The 20,054-nt window shown below is 40.8% G+C and overlaps 2 protein-coding genes across 18 annotated transcripts in view; one reads left to right on the plus strand and one right to left on the minus strand.

Moving 5' to 3' along the window:
• Positions 1-4,218, plus strand: part of PTPN13 (protein tyrosine phosphatase non-receptor type 13) — a 184,377-nt gene extending 180,159 nt beyond the window's left edge. For all 17 annotated transcript variants that reach the window (XM_043545414.1, XM_037896821.2, XM_043545416.1 and 14 more), the window contains 3 exons: positions 358-573; positions 2,344-2,406; positions 3,493-4,218. In XM_043545414.1, the coding sequence (XP_043401349.1) occupies positions 358-573; positions 2,344-2,406; positions 3,493-3,573 (360 nt within the window). In that variant the 3' untranslated portion in view covers positions 3,574-4,218. The remainder of the gene's footprint in view (positions 1-357; positions 574-2,343; positions 2,407-3,492) is intronic.
• Positions 4,219-5,540: 1,322 nt separating this feature from the next.
• Positions 5,541-11,709, minus strand: C4H4orf36 (chromosome 4 C4orf36 homolog). The gene is made up of 3 exons (XM_043545303.1): positions 11,540-11,709; positions 9,248-9,402; positions 5,541-7,911 (listed from the first exon to the last, which is right to left on the minus strand). The coding sequence occupies exons 1-3, from the start codon at positions 11,602-11,604 to the stop codon at positions 7,778-7,780; spliced, it is 354 nt and encodes a 117-aa protein (XP_043401238.1). The 5' UTR covers positions 11,605-11,709; the 3' UTR covers positions 5,541-7,777.
• Positions 11,710-20,054: the final 8,345 nt, after the last annotated feature.

Consider the following 20,054-nt stretch of genomic DNA (forward strand, 5'->3'; position numbering starts at 1 on the left):
GGATGACTTTGTGCTAGTAGTAGGCAGCTAGGACAATGAAACTAAACTGGTCACTTTCACTTTTATTCATAGTCCATGTCCTTTTGCTCTCAAGCTCTAATACACTCTCGTCAGGCTGATTTTCCACACATGGCAGGAAAAGGTTGAAATTCAAACAAATTCAGATTTATAATCATGTAAGGCATTGTAAAAATTGTTCTCTTCACAAAACCTAAATTTTGGGTCACTGTTAATTGGCTAGTCTCCCTTCACAGTGAGCTGTTTGGCCACAGAATGTTCTTAGGCCAGTCTTACAACTTCTGGCAGTCTGCTTTGCCGTTTCTGCATATATTTGTTCTGTCTCTTTTAAAACCTTAGACTGGTGAATTACGGCGTGTTTCTCATCTGAATTTCACTGCCTGGCCAGACCATGACACACCATCTCAACCAGACGACCTGCTCACTTTCATCTCCTACATGCGGCACATCCATAAATCGGGACCTATCATCACTCACTGCAGTGCAGGCATTGGACGTTCAGGGACACTTATTTGTATCGATGTCATTCTAGGATTAATCAGCAAGGATCTTGATGTGAGTACCCAGAGGATAGATTGAACTGTGCTTTTCACTCAGTGAACTGTGAGCCCTAGGAGCTATTTGGTTATTTTACTAGTGTGCAACTATTTTGAATCAAGGACTCTGGTTATACCTTAACCTGATTTATGAGGTATACGGTATAAAACAGCAATAATTGTGAAAACCAGAAATATGGAGGACAAGAAAAAAAATCTAAAAACACTTGATCTTCCTAGGTTTCAGAGCCCGAGCTCCAGCCTGAGTCGCGACTTCCAAGTGCTGTCTGTGCAGCTATTTTTAGAGCATGAGCGTGAGCCCCTGTAGCCCAGGTCTGTCGACTGGGACGGGGAGACTCCCTTGAGCTCCAGAACACGGTGTAGACATACCCTTATAGGGTTAGGAGGACAAGGCCAAAATTTACAGATCGGCAAAGTAAGAAAAATGCTGCTCGAGAACTTTGAGAGTGGTGTAAGGACATTTACTTTGTATATTTTCACATGTGATGCAGACAATTTGTTTCAGTGGTTATGAAGCTTTTTTTGAATCTCAATATCTGTTGTCATGAAATAACTATTGTCTGATACCCCCACGTAACTTCCTGTGACTGTGAATTTAAATCAATAAAAATAGAAAAATATTCGTAAGCCCCATCATTTTGCACAACTGTGAAAATGTAAATAAACATATTAAAAGCTTAAAAATAAACATGGATACTATCCATCAAAATTGTAAAAAAATATAATTCTGACAAGCCTAGTTATTTAGTGACTGTAGTAATTCTTTATCCTAAAGAATTAAATACTCACATTTCTTCTTACGAGTGTTTTTATAAAATGTGCTTTAGTCAACATTAAACGATCTAATCCCTCGTTTTTAAGAAACTCCCTGATTTTACTCTGAGATGTGGGTCTGTTTGAACACTTTACACTGTAACATTTAAATATTTGATTTAATTGAATTATGAAACAGAAAACACGCAGTGCTTTTTTCATAAACAGTTTGGACATTTTGTGGCAGCTATGAGAAATACAATCAGAAGCTGTGCAATGCAGTAGTTAGCAACCTTTTATCCAAACAAAGGAGGCTGCAATAAAGCAAAACCAAAATAGGTCACTGTTCCAGCTCCTATGCCTGAACCTAAATCAGTGATGTGGTAAAAGAGCTTTTGTAACAGAATTTAGGATGCCATGCCATGCTTCACAGAGATTATGTACTCCTTGTCCACCAGAGGGCACTGGCAACCTCGTTTTAAAGTCGTCCCATCCACCAATTCATGGAGCAATCACTTTCCTATTTCTTGATGTAAAATAAAGTGTATTGGCAGCACATCAGAGCCCAATCCAGCAAAGCATGTAAGCACATGCTTAATTTTGAGCACTTTTATAGCTCCATGGAAGTCAAAGGGAGTGTATACATACTTAAAATTGAGCCCATACTTAAGTGCTTTGCTTGATTAGGGCCAGAGCGTGCAGCACCCTGGCAGACTTAGCTTTGGTAGAATAAAGACTGGGGAGTATAAGGGTGTGCTGAGCAGGTAAAATGAAAGGTAAAAGAAAAGTAGATGATGTACTCAGATCTCACGTATTTATTGCACTGGTACAGGCTCTACTGTATGCTTTCCATATGCTGTACTGTATGTCCATAACTTGGTGGATTTACTGGCATTTGACTGCCTACTAGACGAAAGTGAAAATTCCCTGCTGTGCCACAGGTGTATTTTCCTGTATATAATGTGGTTTTGTTATAACATCTCACTTGTTGCTACCGTCTGTTTGCTTTTGGCAGTTTGACATCTCTGATTTGGTGCGTACAATGAGACTACAGAGACATGGAATGGTTCAGACGGAGGTATGTCTACCTTGGTTTATCAAGTTGTGCTTTAATAAAGATTTTTAACTGAATTTCTGATCTCTCAAAAAATTGTGATAAGCATATAGATTGTGCTAGATGTCTGGATTAGGAAATATTGTAGAATGACTCACTTTGTAGCCCATAAACTCAACCTCAGTGTTGCTGGAGTGAAATCAAATGCTAATATAGGGACAGAATTCATAATAATGCATGTACTTTTGGATATGCTTCACCACGTGCAAATACAAGGGCATGCAAACATAAATCTGACAAGTATAAGTGTGTGCAAATTTACATGTAGTGGACTGTGTTAATCTATGAAAGATCTGACATCGTCTCATTTGAGAATTCTTGCATTAAACCCCTTATTCCATTCTGAGAAGCACTTATTTTACTCCAACTGGAAGTAATAGCATATTAGGGTCTTTTTACCTATTCTAAGACTTAAAAAAGCAATTGCATTTTATCTGCTGCTGTTATCCATAGCAGTATGGTAATTGGATGGATGGCTTTTAGGACGGAAAGGTTGAAAAAGCCTCCTAACCTGAACCTAGAGAAGACAGTGAATACAAGATCAGGGAGTTCTCAACCCTTATTTAATAAAAAATACAGAATTATCCAGAAATAACCCCAAACCCTGTGGTATCCTCATTGTAAACTGGGAGGTTGCATCACAGACCTGGGTTCTATTCCCAGCTGTGCCACTGACCTGTTGTGTGACCTTAGTCCCATCACTTCACTTCTTGGTGCTTCCCTTTCCTCATTTGTAAGCTGCTCTGAGGTCTGCAGATGACATGCCCTATATAAGGACAAAGTGATGGTGGGATTAGGAATCAAACTAAATATTAACCAGGAGGCAAATCCACATGAAGTACACTTGAAAACTGAGCAGCCCATTCTTCACCCCCTTGTTCTCTTTAAACATTGTCTCATAACATTCACTCATCACATTCTCTCGTTAATAACGTATATGAAATCGTATTCAAATCAGGAACTCCACCACCTGTGAAGTACAGGTACAGGCACCTTGTTTAGCGAGTGTGAACATTTTGTTTAACGTGTTTATGATTCTTCCTCTCACAGGATCAGTACGTTTTCTGCTATCAAGTTGTCCTCTATGTCCTGAAACATCTCCAAGCTGAAGAACAGAAGAGAGGCAAATAAAATACCAGAGCCCACAGTGCTTTTTTAATTAAAAAAAAAAAAGCAACAGAAGCAGAGGCTCCTGCATATTTTGTTGGTTCTGCCAATATTATTCCAGTCCTTTTCTTCATTCTCTATCTCTTCTATGCAGTCTGTCTTTCATGCCACTTATAGTACATGATAAAGGGCAAGACAATGCAGTACCACTACTCCCCTCCATAGTGTTGGGGTTCCTTATGTACCAGGAAAAAGAATATTTAATAAAGTTGCATTTTTGCAGCTTCCTTACTCTTTGATAAATTACTGAAGTAAAAATGTTTTAATTAAAAATTTTAATAATGCCTTCTGTGGGTATGCAACTATTTTTTAGCATTTGTTTCTGCTGCAGTGGGAGGAGGGTGGGAAAATAAGGCAGTATTTTATCCTGGTGGACCTTCTTACAGGGACATTTTATTAGTCTATTTTAAAAGCTTGTTTATAGCAGATCTCTCTTTTTCAGCATTTTGATATAGTAGAGCGATTTTATAGGGGATACTTGAAATCAGTATTTAAGCTTTACAAGACGCCTATTAGCCTAGAAAAGAGCAGTGAATGTTTACTGTAAGTATCACAGTTTATAATGTTTACTTCATAAGGCTGTCATGTATATATTTATATACTTTTACACACAAAAAAAGCTGAATTATCAGGTGCCTAAACTTATAACTGATTAGGCATTTCCACTATGTAAATAAAAATACACTTTAAAATGTATGTAGGTGTGTTTTATGTCCATGTGTTCTGTCCTTACACTGCAATCTTCACTGTGCTATCTGAGCACCTTATGTGTCAAATCAAATGGACCTATGCCTTTTATCTTACTTTCCATTTCTTCCCCTGCCCAGTGCTAGTGTGTGTTTAGTTGTTGGAGGTTTAAAACAACAACATATACTTAGTATGGAACAGTACTCTGTGTAACCTGTGCTGATGAGATGTACTAACTAGCAGTTGCACTGCATCTCGCATTTCAAGGTAAAAGCTGGGCTCAGAGACCTGTGAATATGCAATCTTTCATTCCCAAATTATCAGCCTGCAGAGATCTTTTATCCCAAAACTGAGACTCTGGGCATTTTAATTATAATTGATATAGCAACAGCCCAGTTTAAAAATAATTAGAGCTTTTTTTTCTTGTCTCATCAACAGAATGATCATCCTTGTTACAGAAATCATACATGGCATACCCAGTATCCAGTGAACCATGACAGCTGAGGAAATATATTGCTTAAGCTGCAGTGTAGTGTTGTTGGGATTCCCTCCGAGACCTTTTGCATTCAGCTTATCCAGAACACCTTGTCCAGTTCTGGGAGAACACGCCATCCGGTTCCCTTCTCTGGGATCCAAAACACATAGTTCAACCCTGGATTTCATCATGCAGGTTCCTTTATTTGTCATACAGCAAAGCTACACTGAGTTGATCAGACTCAAGAGGAGGGGATGGGTATAGCCCAGGCATACCACACATTCAGAATTACACGGACTACCGCTCCCTTTTTTTACATTCACACATTACAGTGTATTTGCTGTACACTACAGCACATATTTTTGGATTGGCTTTCTTACTTTGCAGGAACCAATCCCTGTGCTCTGTCCATGTGCTGTTCTCGTGGAACCTGATCTTTACAGTCCAGTTTTATCTTGTCCAGAGTCCCTAGCATCAAGGTATTGCTGCTTATCTTAGCTAGCACAGACATCCTGACTCCAGCATATTGTTTGTCAAGCCCCTATTTGCAACTTAACCTTCCATTCACGTCCCAATTATGCCCACTAAGAAATTAGGCAAGTTACTTATGTCAAGCCAGGCCTACAAGTGTGATGGAACAATTCAGGATAGATAATGAGAAAGGGAAGACAGAGATTGAACAGTTATTGTCATATTGTGGAACAATGCACCATTTTGAAAGGAATCAAAAAGGAAGACTTAATATATTTCAGGAATGGAGTTGTCAAGGGGTAGTGTAGTTAATGTAAAGCAAAGGAATATAGTCAGCAAAAATGCTAGTTACTGTTTTGACTTAACCAGTGGATGCAGCATTTTGGGCTTTTTAGGAAATACAATGATGGTATTGAGGTGAAGGCTGCCAAGGTGGCACCCAGAAAGCCTAATTAGGCTTCTTTGTGTAGTAATTGCCTATTCATTTATTTAACTAGCCTGTTGCTTGTTCTGGGTGTTGCCCGTGGGGGATGGGCTTCTGCTTTTTTTTTTTTTTTTTTTTTTGAATTTCTGACCGGTGAGCGTGATTGGCTCCTGGTTGCGCAATCTACTTTTAAAAAAGCTTTAAAAGGCTGCTCGCTGCAGTTTATTCACCATGCAGGAGAGAAGTGTAATTAGTGTGAGGAGCTGCTCTCCTACAGAAATTGTTACGCCCCTCCTGAAAGAGACGGGATAGAGTTGGATCTTACAACTGGAAACTTCCTACATCTGGATGGATAAAACGTCAACAAAAGGACGAAACACTCTGATTGCTTGGCTTGCCTCCCCATGAAGATGAGTCATGCAAGGGGACTCCTCCCATCAGCTGAGGTTGCAGCTTAGAGCACGAGTCAGAAGGGGGATAAAAACCCCAAACCAAAGGAACGAAGCATCCTACTCTCTCTACCAATATGGTGCTGCTGCATGTCTGAAGATGGAATTTAGGGACCACAGTAGGCCTTTAGGGCTTGATTCAAAACTCATTGAAGTCAATAGATTCCTATTGATTTTAGTGAGCTCAGATGGCTTTCTTAGTGAAATGTTGAGAAGAAAACTAAGAAACATGAGAGAAGTTCTGTTTAATATTTACCCCAATATCTGACAGAATTTGATTACAAATTGACTACACTGTCACTTTTAGATTAGGCCCAACATTTGGGCTTGCTTATTTTTTTAAACAGGACACACAGAAACTCATATGAATAGAAATTTGTTTTAAATTAAACTTGGATTAGGGGGCTCTAAAAATGGCACCTTTCTATTCAGCTGACCCGCTCCCTGAGTCAAATTCTCCTCTCAATTCAACAATGTCAGATCATAGTAACTCATTAAGTTATTCTAGATTTAAACTAATGTGACAGCAGAATTTGGCCCAAAGAACATATCACTTTAATAGCTAAGTGCTACTTTTACAGTCACGTTAAGTGAATGGAGTTACTCTGATTCGACACTGATTTAACTAAGTACAGAATTTGGTCGTGTTTTTTGGGTTTTTTTTTTAAATCTTGGCAGTGTCCCTTTAACCAGTGAAAACATAAGATTGCATCAAATTACTGCAAACTTCAGAGAGACCCAATTCAGGAAGGCACTTACATAGCTGCTTAACTATAAGCAAGTAATTAACTCATTGACTTCAGTGGCATTTAAACGTGTATGTAAGTACTGTCTTGAAAAGAATTGCTTTCCTGAATCAGGCCAAAGAGATACACTTAAGGCCTTTCTCCAAATCAAAATTAACATACTCCTGAGAATTGAATCCTTTTCTAAAACTGTACGTTACAAACACATCCTATACAATCTCATTTTGTAGATGCTACTTTATAACCTTGTTTTGGGATCTGAATGTTTTTGTGAGATACTTTTCTTCCCCCACCCCACCCAATTTGTTATCAAAAATAAGAAAACATAAACATGTACAATTAATTTTACATCACAAGAAAATACTGGCAACGTGGTTGTTAGATTCATTATTTCTTCTGGAATTGAAAAAAACCCGAAATGTACAAAGGCCCAGATCCTTGAAGGTATTCAGGCATCTAATTCCCTTGTAAATTATTGATTAATAAACTTGTATCTTTTCTGTAGATCATGAACTTAGCCCATTCATGATGCATTAGGATATTCATCCTGGGAGCTTTATAATAGAAACAATGTAAAATGGACGTGAAGGGACGAGTACAAGGATGGAATTTATTCATGACCTAGTCATCTCCTACATCCAGCTTTCCTGTGTGTTACAAACTGAGCTGTACGTGACAGCTCATCCTTGCTAGGCAGGTAAGTGTTGAGTCACGAGAATTCCTGGAAGTAACGGGCCAAAACTTGAAGTCCTTACTCACAGCAGAGTTTTTCTGAAGGTGAGTTTTTGCTGGGGACGATCTCTTACAATGGCGTAAAGTCAGGCCACAATTTGCACTGACTGGAGTTCTAACTGAGTAAGAGGCCTGAGTGAGACTAGAGCCAGGGCTTCAAAGATCTGGGCCTAGCATGAGGCCATCAGAAGGGTGGAAGTGGCCTTCTTGCACCAATTCTCTTGCCCTTCAGGTCAGACTCAGTTTGCTGAGCAGTCTTGTTTTCAAGGTCAATCTTATTCAATCTTTTGGATTCAAACATCCTTTCAGCCTCTAATGCTATGAAGAGAGAGAGAGAAAAATGTACTGAAATCTCCTTAAGGCACAACTTATATTTAATATAAACCCCAATTTTGGGTGTTCTCAGGTAAAATAGAATACCACTCCCATTCATGGTATTGGCTATTTTATCCATCTGGATATTTTTAACTAGCTCGAGGATTTGCATTACAAGTAGGAGCAATGACTGGTTATTAATAAGTATGCATATACATGGGGTAACCATATCCACACAGCTAACACTCCATCTGAGATCGGTTTCAATTTGGTATTTTTTTCATCAGTCATTTTTCTAACACTATTTTTCGAAGATTTAGCTAACAAAATTGGGATGGCTCAGATTTGGCCTCCACTCCCCTTAGCTGGACCGAGCATGACGTTGGCAGAGCTGTCAATCAAACCTTTTTAATTTAATTAACTTTTTAAATTTAATCGATGTAATAATTTAAATCATTTGCGGTATTACCTCGTCCCTCTATTTCCCCTCCTTCCAGTGTCTTAGTACTTTGGATAGCATACTGGCCTGGACTCAGAAGACCTGAATTCTATTTCTGTCTCTCCCACTCACCTGCTGGATAACCCTGTGCAAGTCACTCCCCATCCCTATGCCTCAGTTTCCCCATCTGTAAAATGGAGAGAATGCTATTGACCTCCTTTGTAAAGCATTTTGAGATTATCTGATGAAAAGCACTATATAAGCACTAGGTGGTATTATTATTTAGTACTTTCATCTTCAAAGTACTTTACAAACACTAAATCCCAACCCTGCCCCCCCAACGCAGGTAAGTATTATCCTCATTTTACAGATGTTAAGTGACTTGCTCAAGACCTCAAAGGCAGTCAGTGGCCAGGCTCTGAGAGACCATTATAGTTGAAATCCACCAAATCAAGGAGATTGGAAGGCACTTCAGAAGACAGAGGACAATGGTAAATGTAAAACCTTTCAACCGTGAAAGAAGTTAACTGCTTGACCAAGTGAAAATCAGGACCATAAACAATTTGCTGTTGAACAGAGGTGAAGTGAAGATTTTAAGACATATGCTGACTTTGAGGAGAAAGGGTCACACTGTTCATGAAACAAAAAGGAAATTATTAAACAACCCTACAATGTTGTGGGGGCAGGGGCAACAGCTGCTAGAACTCTCATTTTATCCTCTGTCATGTGCAGTAGCTTTTTCTTCATGATTGGTCTGAGCAGGGTGCAGACGACTTACCTCCCTTGTTTTAAATTTAAAAGCAGAGCTAGGAATAGCATTTGCAATTTAGCTGGTTTTGAAGTTTCAATTTCCACTCAAAATGGCACACTGGATCTTTAAAAGCAGACCAGAAAACTTACTCTGTACTGATGGGATCAGCCTGCTTTCAACAGTGATAGTTGGCCGCAGAGTTAAAGCATGACACCAAGGGGTGTCTTCAAGGAGAAGCAGGTTTGTCTGTCCCATTTCCTGGCACAAACGCCTTGTCAGCAAAGCAAGTTCTGCAGCATCTGCCCTGTGACCACAAAAATGTCATGAATGAGTGGTTTGTACAGCAATGAAAACATAAAATCCCCAGTGTGTTCAGGTCACCTGTTGAACATTTTCTATAACAAGGCTAGCGATTTCAAATGACTCCCATGTTTGTCCATGTAGAGGTGTTATTTTGGCCACCAGAGGGAGCCAAAATAATCTTGTGTAAAGATAAAAGCATACTGAAAAAGTTTAGAAGAATTAATAAAAAATTGAAAGAAAGGCTTCAAAACTAGTGTGATCAGTCAGTCACTCACTCTATCAGTCCATCTGTTCCCTCATTCATGCCATGATTAATGGAAAAACACACTCTGAGAAAGTCAGACATAATTTAGTTTGTATTATTTATGACAGTTAAATAGAATTCCTGACAGTAATTTAGCCCTGTTTTGTTCCTCCATTGAACAGTGAGAAGATGAAGAATTTCCCTCTGAAGTCACTCTTTTTTTGGCCCCCATTAGCAGGGACCTATTAAAATATATACAATGGTAGATGATACCAGCATGCGTCGGTTTGTTCCTAAACACACAAAGAAAAGTACAGCCCATTTTGCCACTGGGGATCCCCACATTCAGCTTAAGTTTCCATCAGATACAGGAGGCAGGATTCGGGGGGCTGGAGCCATTCGTGTGCAGAACAGCTCACCTATTTGGGGGGAGGGGGCTCTCTGCTTGTTCCCATATCGTAGGGCTTAGGGGGCAGGTATGTCTGTATCTTATAAGACCTTCATTATTGTAGTGTCTGATTCCCCCACAATTTCTAATATACTTCATCCTATGAGGAGGAAATATGATCCCCATTTTGCAGTTTGGGGATCTGGGGCCCAGAGGAACTTGCCCAGGTCTGCACAGGAAGTCTGTAGGAGAGCAGAACACAAATCTGCATCCTCCTGAGTGCCAGGCTAGTACCCTAACCACTGGGCCATCGTTCCTTTAAGGTCAGGAGTAAGTTGGGGAAGGTACACTCATCCACACACCGATCCACCAGCTTCTGAGCAGAGGCAGGGAAGTGGCTATAGCAGCTTCCACCCTTATCCCATTTCAGGCTGGTAGAAGAGGAGCAGGTGAGGGAGGCTCACTCCAGCCATTGCTTAGGATTTTGCTGCAGGGCCAGCTAGGAGAAGATTGACATCTTAATAAATGTAAATAATTTGTTAGCAAGAGAAACTATGAAAACAAGTAAAAGGCAAAAGCATCTAAATTGTGTGATTCATTCCCATTTCTTCCCTTGTACAAAAGACTCTCTAAAATTAACTAACAGGGGAGCAACTCTAAAAACAAGGGCTAATAATGAAACTAAGGTTGAGAACTCAGTCACTCAGGTCAGGAAATGCAAGATTGAAGTTCAAACCTCAGCCTTAACTCTACTCTCTTGTAATTATGCCTCTTATTTTATGTCATTATACATTTTTCTATCAATCAATACAAAATATTCACAATGGAACTTCTTATATCCCCTTACCTGCAGTAAGTTACAAGCCAGGACATACTTTCTTCCCACTTGGCTTGAAATTTCAGTTAAAACAAGCTTATTTTGGTGCACATGGATGTGTGTATAGGCAAAGGAAGCCAGTATCCATTCAGCACCTGGTTCTGTGGACAGAGGACTCTATTTCCCAGTGCCAGCAATCTGGCACTTTTCACAAGCACTTAATCCACTTTTAAAAGGCTGAAGAACTGTTAAAAGGCAGATTAGTCTCGACTCTAGTGGACAGGACACTATACTGGGAGTCAGGTGACCTGAGTTCTAGTCTTAGTTCTGTGAGGGCTACACTCCGATACAAAACTCACGACACTGAATCTCACAGTTGCACAGGTTTAAAATAGCAGTGTAGACATTCGGGCCTGTGCTCTGAGACCCTCCCCCAGCTGTGGCCATGCCACAGGTCTTCTATTGCAGTGTAGATGTAGCCTGTGTGACCAGGGCAAGACGTTTCTCCTCCCTGTGCCTCAGATCCCCTCCCACCCTTTGTCTATTTAGACTCTAAACTCTTTGGAGCAGCGACTGTCTGGTCCCAATCTCTTAATTAATATTAACAATATAATGATAATGGTAGTTGTATAAAAAATAGTGACCACTGTTGTGTATATTGGCTGTGGGATGTAGTAACCAGCACTTACACTTTATAACAGCTTGCTTGTAAGACAGATTTTACTGTCCTCTTTCTGTGAAAATCATATTCCATGGTAGATCAGTGGATGCAGTTCACTTACACAGACATGTCAGAAACAGACGCAAACTATCCTCTTTTGCTTCCTGTTCACCTATAACATAACAGATCGTTAGCCAGGAAAACCCATTCCACCTGGGCATTTACTTGCAGTGCATTAAGTGGAAGAATTAAATGTAAATGGAAAACCTGCTCCAGGAATTAACAGAGTTGCATTTGTCAGTCTTGCTGTCAGTTTTGGATTATTCGATTCTGAAGAAATCAAAAAGAGCAGAATGAACAAAGTCTCCAACACCTGTTTCAATTTTACTCTTACGTTTTCCATGCACGTAAAGCAAAACCTGTCATTTGGCCGTGATCCAAAGCCAACTGAAGTCAATGGGAGTCCATTCCATTGGTTTCAATGAGCTTTGGATCAGGCCCTTTCAGACTAGATGACTAATTTTAAATTAAAGAAAACAAAAGAACAAGTATAAACAATTCTCCGTGAGAGTGAATGGAGAGTGTAGCTTGACTTGGATATAGGATCCTGTAGTTTGACTTGACTCACTGCCCTGCCCTATTGCAGGTCAGCAGAGCCAGTTGAAAAATGAAAACAAAAATAATTAAGGTTTCCCCATGTTTATTCCACCTCCCCCCCTCCCCCCCCCTCCTCAGACATTCCTGTTAACTGCTGGCAATGACCCACCTTGATTATCACAACAAAAGGTTTTCTCCCCCCCCCCCCCCCCCACCGCTGGTAATAGCTCATCTTAAGTGATCACTCTCCTTACAGTGTGTATGATAACACCCATTTTTTCATGTTCTGTGTCTATATAAATCTCCTCACTGTATTTTCCAATGAATGCATCCGATGAAGTGAGCTGTAGCTCACGAAAGCTTATGCTCAAATGATTGGTTAGTCTCTAAGGTGCCACGAGTACTCCTTTTCTTTTTGCGAATACAGACTAACACGGCTGCTACTCTGAAATAAGATCATGAAATATTTTTAAAAGTTTGTTGATTTCATTTTGCAGGGCTTGAAATTGACCTATTTTTCATTTAGTTTTTAAATTACCCCCGATGTTGATATCAGAAGTGTTTCCACCAAACCAACTCCCTCTTAGTCTCAGCCCTGAGCATCACTCCTACAAAATGACCCACAAGAATTATTTAAATTAACTTTTCATTTGACCGTCGTAAGGGCTAAAGGAAGTAATAATCAACTGAGTGTAAATTATGGAGTAAACTTGCAGCTGAAGCTTGGGGATGCAAGAAATCTGTAGATCACAAAGCCACTGACCCCTTAACCGGCTCATTTCAACACCCCGACAGCCTTCCTGTGAGGATTTTTAGAGAAGATGTAAAACAGTTAATAAAAATAGGGCTGCACGGCCCTGCTGCAACTGCGTTTTAACTTCCCACTGAGTAAACTGCTAATGCAGGGAACGGATCCCTCTTCAGTGTGACAGCAGCTACCTGTTTTGTCTCTTTGCAATGAATTTTTGTATTTGTTGCTTACTCACACACTAATCCACAAATAGAGCACCACACAGGCAGTGTTGTTCCTGATCCTAGAGCCTTCTTTGGTTTACTTTAGGGGACGCATTTCACTCCAAGCCTGAGAGAAATGTAAGGCTACCCCGTGTCGGCACACACACTGATCCCTGACATCTCCTTTGCTGATGTAATAATGGGCTTTGTGGCGCATCACCAGACAACACTTTCATGGATAGACTGGGAGAGGCAGTTACTGACCGAGACCAGCTTGAATGGCTGCGTCTAGTACCTCCCCATGCTGCAACCAGAAGGGAGGGAGAGAATGGGAGCAGCCTCCCTGTGGTCAAGCTCTTGAAGCTTTGGAGAATAAGTGCCAAGTAAATTCATAGTCTTCTTCGCTTTTCTGGGCCCTGCTTGTGACTCAGGAACACAGACTATCCCTTGTACACTTATAAAGGTCAATTAGTTTTTAAAACGGAATAGCCCAGAACAGAGCATTTATATTAAATATTACAGGCAACATTTTCAAAGAAAGCCGACATAAATCCGATGTTTGAATGCAAACAGGCATTATAAGTAGTTTTGCCTGTGCAGGTGCAACCGACCCCAAAAAGGGGAGAAGTGCCAGAGACTCTATGAAGTCCACTAGGGACTTTGCAATTGCTATTGATTTTACGTAGGAGGCGCTCAGATACTATGATGATGGGTGGCTGTATAAAATCTTTAGATTAGATAGATATAGGTAGGAGAAGGATTTTCAAACACATGCTTTTATGACCAGCTCTGGAACTCTCATATTTAGTTTCCCGTTTAGTTACAACAGTTGCTAAACTGGCTACTTGTCAAGCTTTGAGGCTTCCATACTGTGACATTGTCTAACTAAAATATAACGATGGCCACTAGGTAACTCGAGGGGATGGAAGACCACGAGTGTTGATGAAGCCCCCTCGCACTAGGCCCAAGTGTCCTTGGCCCCCCCTCCCGCCTGGAGGCACTCGCAGCAGCTCTGCGTACTAGGCCCAAGTGTCCTTGGCCCCCCCCCGCCTGGAGGCACTCACAGCAGTTATGCTGAGGATCTGCAACAATATGCTGCGGAGTCAGACTGCCTGAAACTAAGCAAGGCCAAACAGGACAGATATGGAAGAACAATGCTGAATAAAGCAGCTTTATGTATAGTTTAACAAATGATACAGAGAATCAGGGAACTAGCTGGGAACTGGATTGGCTGGCTATATGGATACCTGGGGCAGCTTGCTATTGGATAAGTATGCTGGGAAAAAGGATGTATAAAAGCCTGTGTAACTTCCTGCTCTGTGTGCAGGATTTGAGATTTTATTCTCCCTGTACCTTTTTGCAGCTGCAAATAAACTTTTCTGCTTCTCCACCCCGTTGTGATTATTGGGTGTAGCACACCGGGTAGTGAACCAACTTCAGCTATTGTTTAGCCTCTCTGCCGGCAACATAGATAGGAGAAGGATTTGCAAACACATGCTTTTATGACCAGCTTTGGAACTCTCATATTTAGTTTCTCGTTTAGTTACTACAGTTGCTAAACTGGCTACTTGTCAAGCTTTGAGGCTTCCATACTGTGACATTGTCTAACTAAAATATAACGATGCAGATCATTGTTGCTACCACTGCTGTAGAATTGCAACAGATCTTTATACAAAGTGTGGCACATGGCCAGAAAGGGTTAAGCAGCTTGCAGGATAAATAACCCAAAGACAACCTTTGAGACATGTTAGAAAGTATGTGAATGGTATTTAAGGCCATTCCATGCTAGATAGGCTAGAACTTTGAAGTGCAAACCTGTATTGTTAGAGAATTAGAGGTGATCCTAATTGTGTGTGTTTACTTATATCTTAGATGCTAGCCATGTAAACAGACAGTTCCTGACTGTCACTATAGCTATTGATTCAGAGATCCAAAACGAATATGAACATTTAGATGAATCTTGGGTGCAATAATGTCATTGTCTATATGTCTCTTTAAAGTTTGTGATAAACTGCTTAATGGATAAATTATCTTATGTTAATCCATATAGTAAATTACCGGTGAGGTTTAGGAAACAGAAAGTTACATCAAAAGCCTGTTGTTCACCCAGGACTGTATGATCCAGTGGCTGCTAGAAAACTGTATAAAAGACCCTTGGGTCCCGATCCTGTCATCTCAACTGGCTTGATGCTTCATGCAGACGAAGCTTAAGTCGTAAGACTGAGATCCCAGTCTTAAGCTTGAATATGAAAATTGGTCTATAACTCATGGGCTAATTATGAAAGAACTTTTTGAACTACAGAGCTCACCATCTCTGCTAGGAATCTGAATCTCAAGAATTGTACTCATGTCTGTATGTATACTGATCTTTTAACCAATACTCCCTTTTATTTTTCAATAAATTTTAGTTTAGCTAATAAGAATTGGCTGAAAGCATGTATTTGGATAAGATCTGGAATATGCATTGACCTGGGAGGTAATGTGTCTGATCCTTTGGGATTGGTAGAACTTTTTTATATGATGAATAAGATTTTCAGTAATCCTCATCATATCTGACTTCGGTGTCTGGGTGGAGGCCTGAGGCTGGGTTACTTTAAGGGAATTGTGATGTTGGCTTCTGGGGAACCAGTGAGGTATTATAGAAGCTGTTTTGTGCTGGCTTGGTAAATCTAAGTATTGGAATATCCACCAGCTTTGGGGATTGTTTGCCCCATTCTTTGCAGTTCACCCGAACTGAGTGACCTCAGTTGGCTTCCCTGGGACCCCAGTCACACATATTCACTGCAAACTTTGTGACGCCAAGAGCTGCACTGTCAGTTTGTCGGAAGCTAAAAGGATGTACCTAATGTGTCTGGATGTCCCATAGAAATGTACAGCATCATATCAGTGTTGCAATTTCAAACTGGGTATGGTCATGCCAACAGGCAAATGGGCAAACCAAATGGACATTGAAGAGCACAAAATGGCCATTTGTGTGTGTGATTCCCTCTTTGCACACTCAGCGACACAAATGCATCATTAAATATTTGTATTGTGGTAGTGCCTAAAGGCCGTCAAATGCGGAAGTGGGTGCTAAGCACTGTATATACAAACACACAGTAAGAGATACTCTCTTCTCTGAAGAGTTTACAGGCTAATGCTACGTCTACATTTGGAGCTAGGGGTGTGATTCCCAGCTCACATAGACATACTCGTGCTAGCTGTCATTAGTAAGCATGTTAAAAATAGAAGTGTAACCATGGTAGCAAGGCAAGTAGTGAGCCAGAGCACTGGCTGGCTCCACCAAGTACAAACTCACCTGGCCGCTGTTGATACAGAATCCGGGTGGCTAGCCTGTGCCACCCCTGCCCATGCTACAGCTGCCACACTCCTCTATATAATGCGCCCGCGTGATGAGAGCTAGCACGAGTATGGCTAATCACCCTGGGAATCACACCCTCCACTCCAATTGCCAATGAAGTCTAACTTGGGTGTGTCCTGTAGGTGCTGATTTTGAAAAACACAGCCCAAATTATCTCATGAGAACTCCAGAAGGACTTAACGTAACTGAGTAAGCAGACAACACAATGGCAAATTCAAGTAAGCACAGGCAAGTATAAAGCAGTTTTACATACACAAGGAATGTAGTGAAATATAATACTTGAACCCCTGAGTGGATTATTAGACAAGTGCTAAATTCTCAAGAGAGAATATGAAGACATTTACCACAGCGGCACTGGAAAACGTGAATGGCATGCCAGCTAAAGAAAATATTTCTCCTACACTCACTCTTTTCTTGTAGCCAGACACCTCACTGTCTCTGTTCCAGTGGTAATTCAAAACATTCAGCTCCACGCTAGAATTTAGCTCAACACCTAATTTACTGATTTAAAACAAAGAACACAGAATGTTTCTTTTGGCATTTCACTACAAAGGATACCGATGGGAATCAACTCAGATTACATTCAGCTCAGTTGCCAGAGCGCTTGCAAATAGAATTCTTGTCTTGAGGACCACATGCTGCCCTCGGTCTCTCCATGTGCAGTGCTTCCTAGTGCCACACAGCTCTGGAAATGCTTTGTTCCCAGAGATCAATCCTTGATGACAGCAGAGCGTGTGATGAAATCTGCCTGGCAGAAGCCTCTCTCACAATAAAATGAGTTTACCAAAGGTCATGCACATAACGGTATTTTCATTGTTAGTGCAGGAAAGTAAGCAGCAAACACAAGCACTACTTCCACCCAGTGGTACTTTGGATTACAGCAGTTTACGCTAACAGAAAAAGACGTGCAGGTTATCTAAACACAAAAGTTGTACAACGTTAACTGTCCCAGGATAATTAAAGTGGTATAATCCTGCTGCATGACGGCAGTTATACCAGAATAAAGGTGCCTTATATAGGAATAGCTTATTCCCATGTGGATTCACTCCAGATACCTCAGGTAGCCCATAAGGCAGTGGTGGGCAACCTGCACCCCGTCAGGGTACTCCACTGGCGGGCCGCCAGACAGTTTGTTTACATTGGCCATCCGCAGGCACGGCTGCCCGCAGCTCCCATTGGCTGGGAACGGCGAACCGCAGCCACTGGGAGCTGTGGGCAGCCGTGCCTGTGGATGGTCAATGTAAACAAACTGTCTCGCAGCCTGCCAGCGGAGTACCCTGACAGGCCGTGTGTGTCCCACGCGCCACAGGTTGCTCTCCACTGTCCTAAGGCCTTGTTTAGACGAAGATCTAAAGGTGTGTTGTTCGAACATGTCGGCTAGTACATGTGAAGAGGCACACTGCCTTTCCTACATGCTAAGCTGGACATGTAAAGCCTATGGGAACGCCTAGGCTTTAACTCAGCCAGCTTAGCACATGTTAAAATCTACACTGCCCTGTCTACACGAGACTTGTCAAGTGTGTTAATTAGAACGTTAGCTAATATTCTAACAACACAACTTTAAATTCTAGTCTAGACAGGCTAAATGGCCTGAGCTTGATGCTCTGTGTAGCTCGAAAGCTTGTCTCTCTCATAAACAGAAGCTGGCCCAATAAAAGATATCACCTCACCCACCTTGTCTCTCCATTATCAACTACACATTCAATTAAGTACATAGATGCAATCACTCACTTACCATATTTCCATTTATAATATTCTACTGGGTTTTTTTCTGCAGAAAAATACAAGGGAAGATGAAGTAGTGTGCAATGGGAGTTACAAAATAAAGCAACTGAATACAGGAAATAAAACAAGAAACTGTACACTAATCTCTAACAGAAAAGATAGGATGCCTGGCAGTTCAGATGGGCAAAGTTCAAGAGAAGAAAAACAGAAAATATTTTATGAGTTGATTTAAATGGCAAACTCTCCATTACATCAAAGATTTTCATTACTGTGGGATTCCATTTTTTGCCAAAAAGGAAAGCAGGAAGCCATTTTTCTTCTGCAGTCTTATTAATCACTAAGCAAACCAAAACAATATTCCAACAAAGCTATTGAAGTGGTATGAGGTTTAGAATTAGGCAAAAATATGATTAAAAGGTTTATTACTGTCATTGAACATTGTGGTAATAATGGCACATATATGTTTTATATTAAATTTATAAAGGGCCTCCTTTTTGGGTATACAAATTTTGTGTCATGAAGTTACCACACTTTGGGGCATTTATGTGAGCAAATTGTGCAGTTAGTGAGCAATTAGGCAAATTGCATATGTGGTCACAAAAAGAAGGCCCTATAAATGTTTTTCACTATTACAGCACAGTAAATAATTTCCTTGATTAATTCAGCGTCTTTTTCTGCTCATGGAATGTCTGAGTGGATTGAGAGTTCCTCATATTTCCTCATTATTCATATCTACCCAGTGTGGGTTTTTTAAGTTGTAGGAGCTAACTATGAACAGTTCACTGAGGGAGTATTCAGTACTCTCTATTCAAAATCTGAAGTGTTTTGATTAGCTGTGATTGGCCGCCTGGGATTGTTTCTATTCCATAATCAGCAGGAGGGTTTGCAAAATTTAGGCCATTAGGATTTTAAATCTTTCAAGGAGATGCAGCAGTGTATGTGCAGAGAGGTAAGAAGAAAACTGGATCAATGAATTTTAGACTGTATAAAAGCTTTTTCTTTCTGAACCACATGGGCCTGCCTGCATGCTCTTAGAAACGTTAGGCTACTATGAGATATGTTGGCTGACTGCAGAATTTAACAATTTTATTCTTAAATAATTCACAAAGTAATTGTATATTTGACCCTTGTTGCAAAGGAAATGGTCAGATTCTTCTCTGGCTCATTCAATTGTCTGTGTTCCCAGGCTCCAGAGAGGGATTTGTGTACACCAGAGTCCCTTCACATATAAAATATACCAAGCACGTTGCATTTATCAGCTTGTGATTTTCTGTCATCACCACAGCCTTTGGCACAGAATAATTGCATGTATGGCCCTAGGTGCAAAAGGTGCAGTCAGATTCCTTGAGTGGCTTATTTAATTGCCTCTGGGGTAGGGTTATTATGGAAACTCTTTCCCTGTATTAAGTTATATGGGACACCATTTTCAACCAGCATTTTCAAAAGTGATTATTGATGCTGTGTGCCTGACCTTAAATAAATCCCTTGTCCCTGGTATTCAGTCCTAAGCTTTCCTGGCTTTAATCAAAGTTGAAATGGCAGATCTTGCTAACTGGCGGTGCCAGCACCCTTTTGTGGTTCTTTTCTCACTGGAGGCTCATTGGCTACCTTTACAACCCCCCTGTGAGCTGCACTGAGTCTGACCCTGACAGAGTTTTGTGGTCACTCTTGCTTTCTGGACTACATCCAAAACGGAGAAATGATTGTGGCACTCTGCCTTTCAAAGGTCAGACCCAGGTACATGGTGGCAGCACACCTCTCATCAGTGTTTTGCATGAGGGTTATTTCCCCTCATTTGCTGAAGCAGCCCACTTCTGTTTTGGGAAGCTTGTCCATGCATCAGCGGAAAATGACTCAGAGGAAACCGCCGTGTCTGATCTGAGACTAATCAAGAAGAGGAAGAAGA

The sequence above is a fragment of the Chelonia mydas genome, chromosome 4 (assembly GCF_015237465.2).
Source record: "Chelonia mydas isolate rCheMyd1 chromosome 4, rCheMyd1.pri.v2, whole genome shotgun sequence".
Taxonomy (NCBI): domain Eukaryota; kingdom Metazoa; phylum Chordata; order Testudines; family Cheloniidae; genus Chelonia; species Chelonia mydas.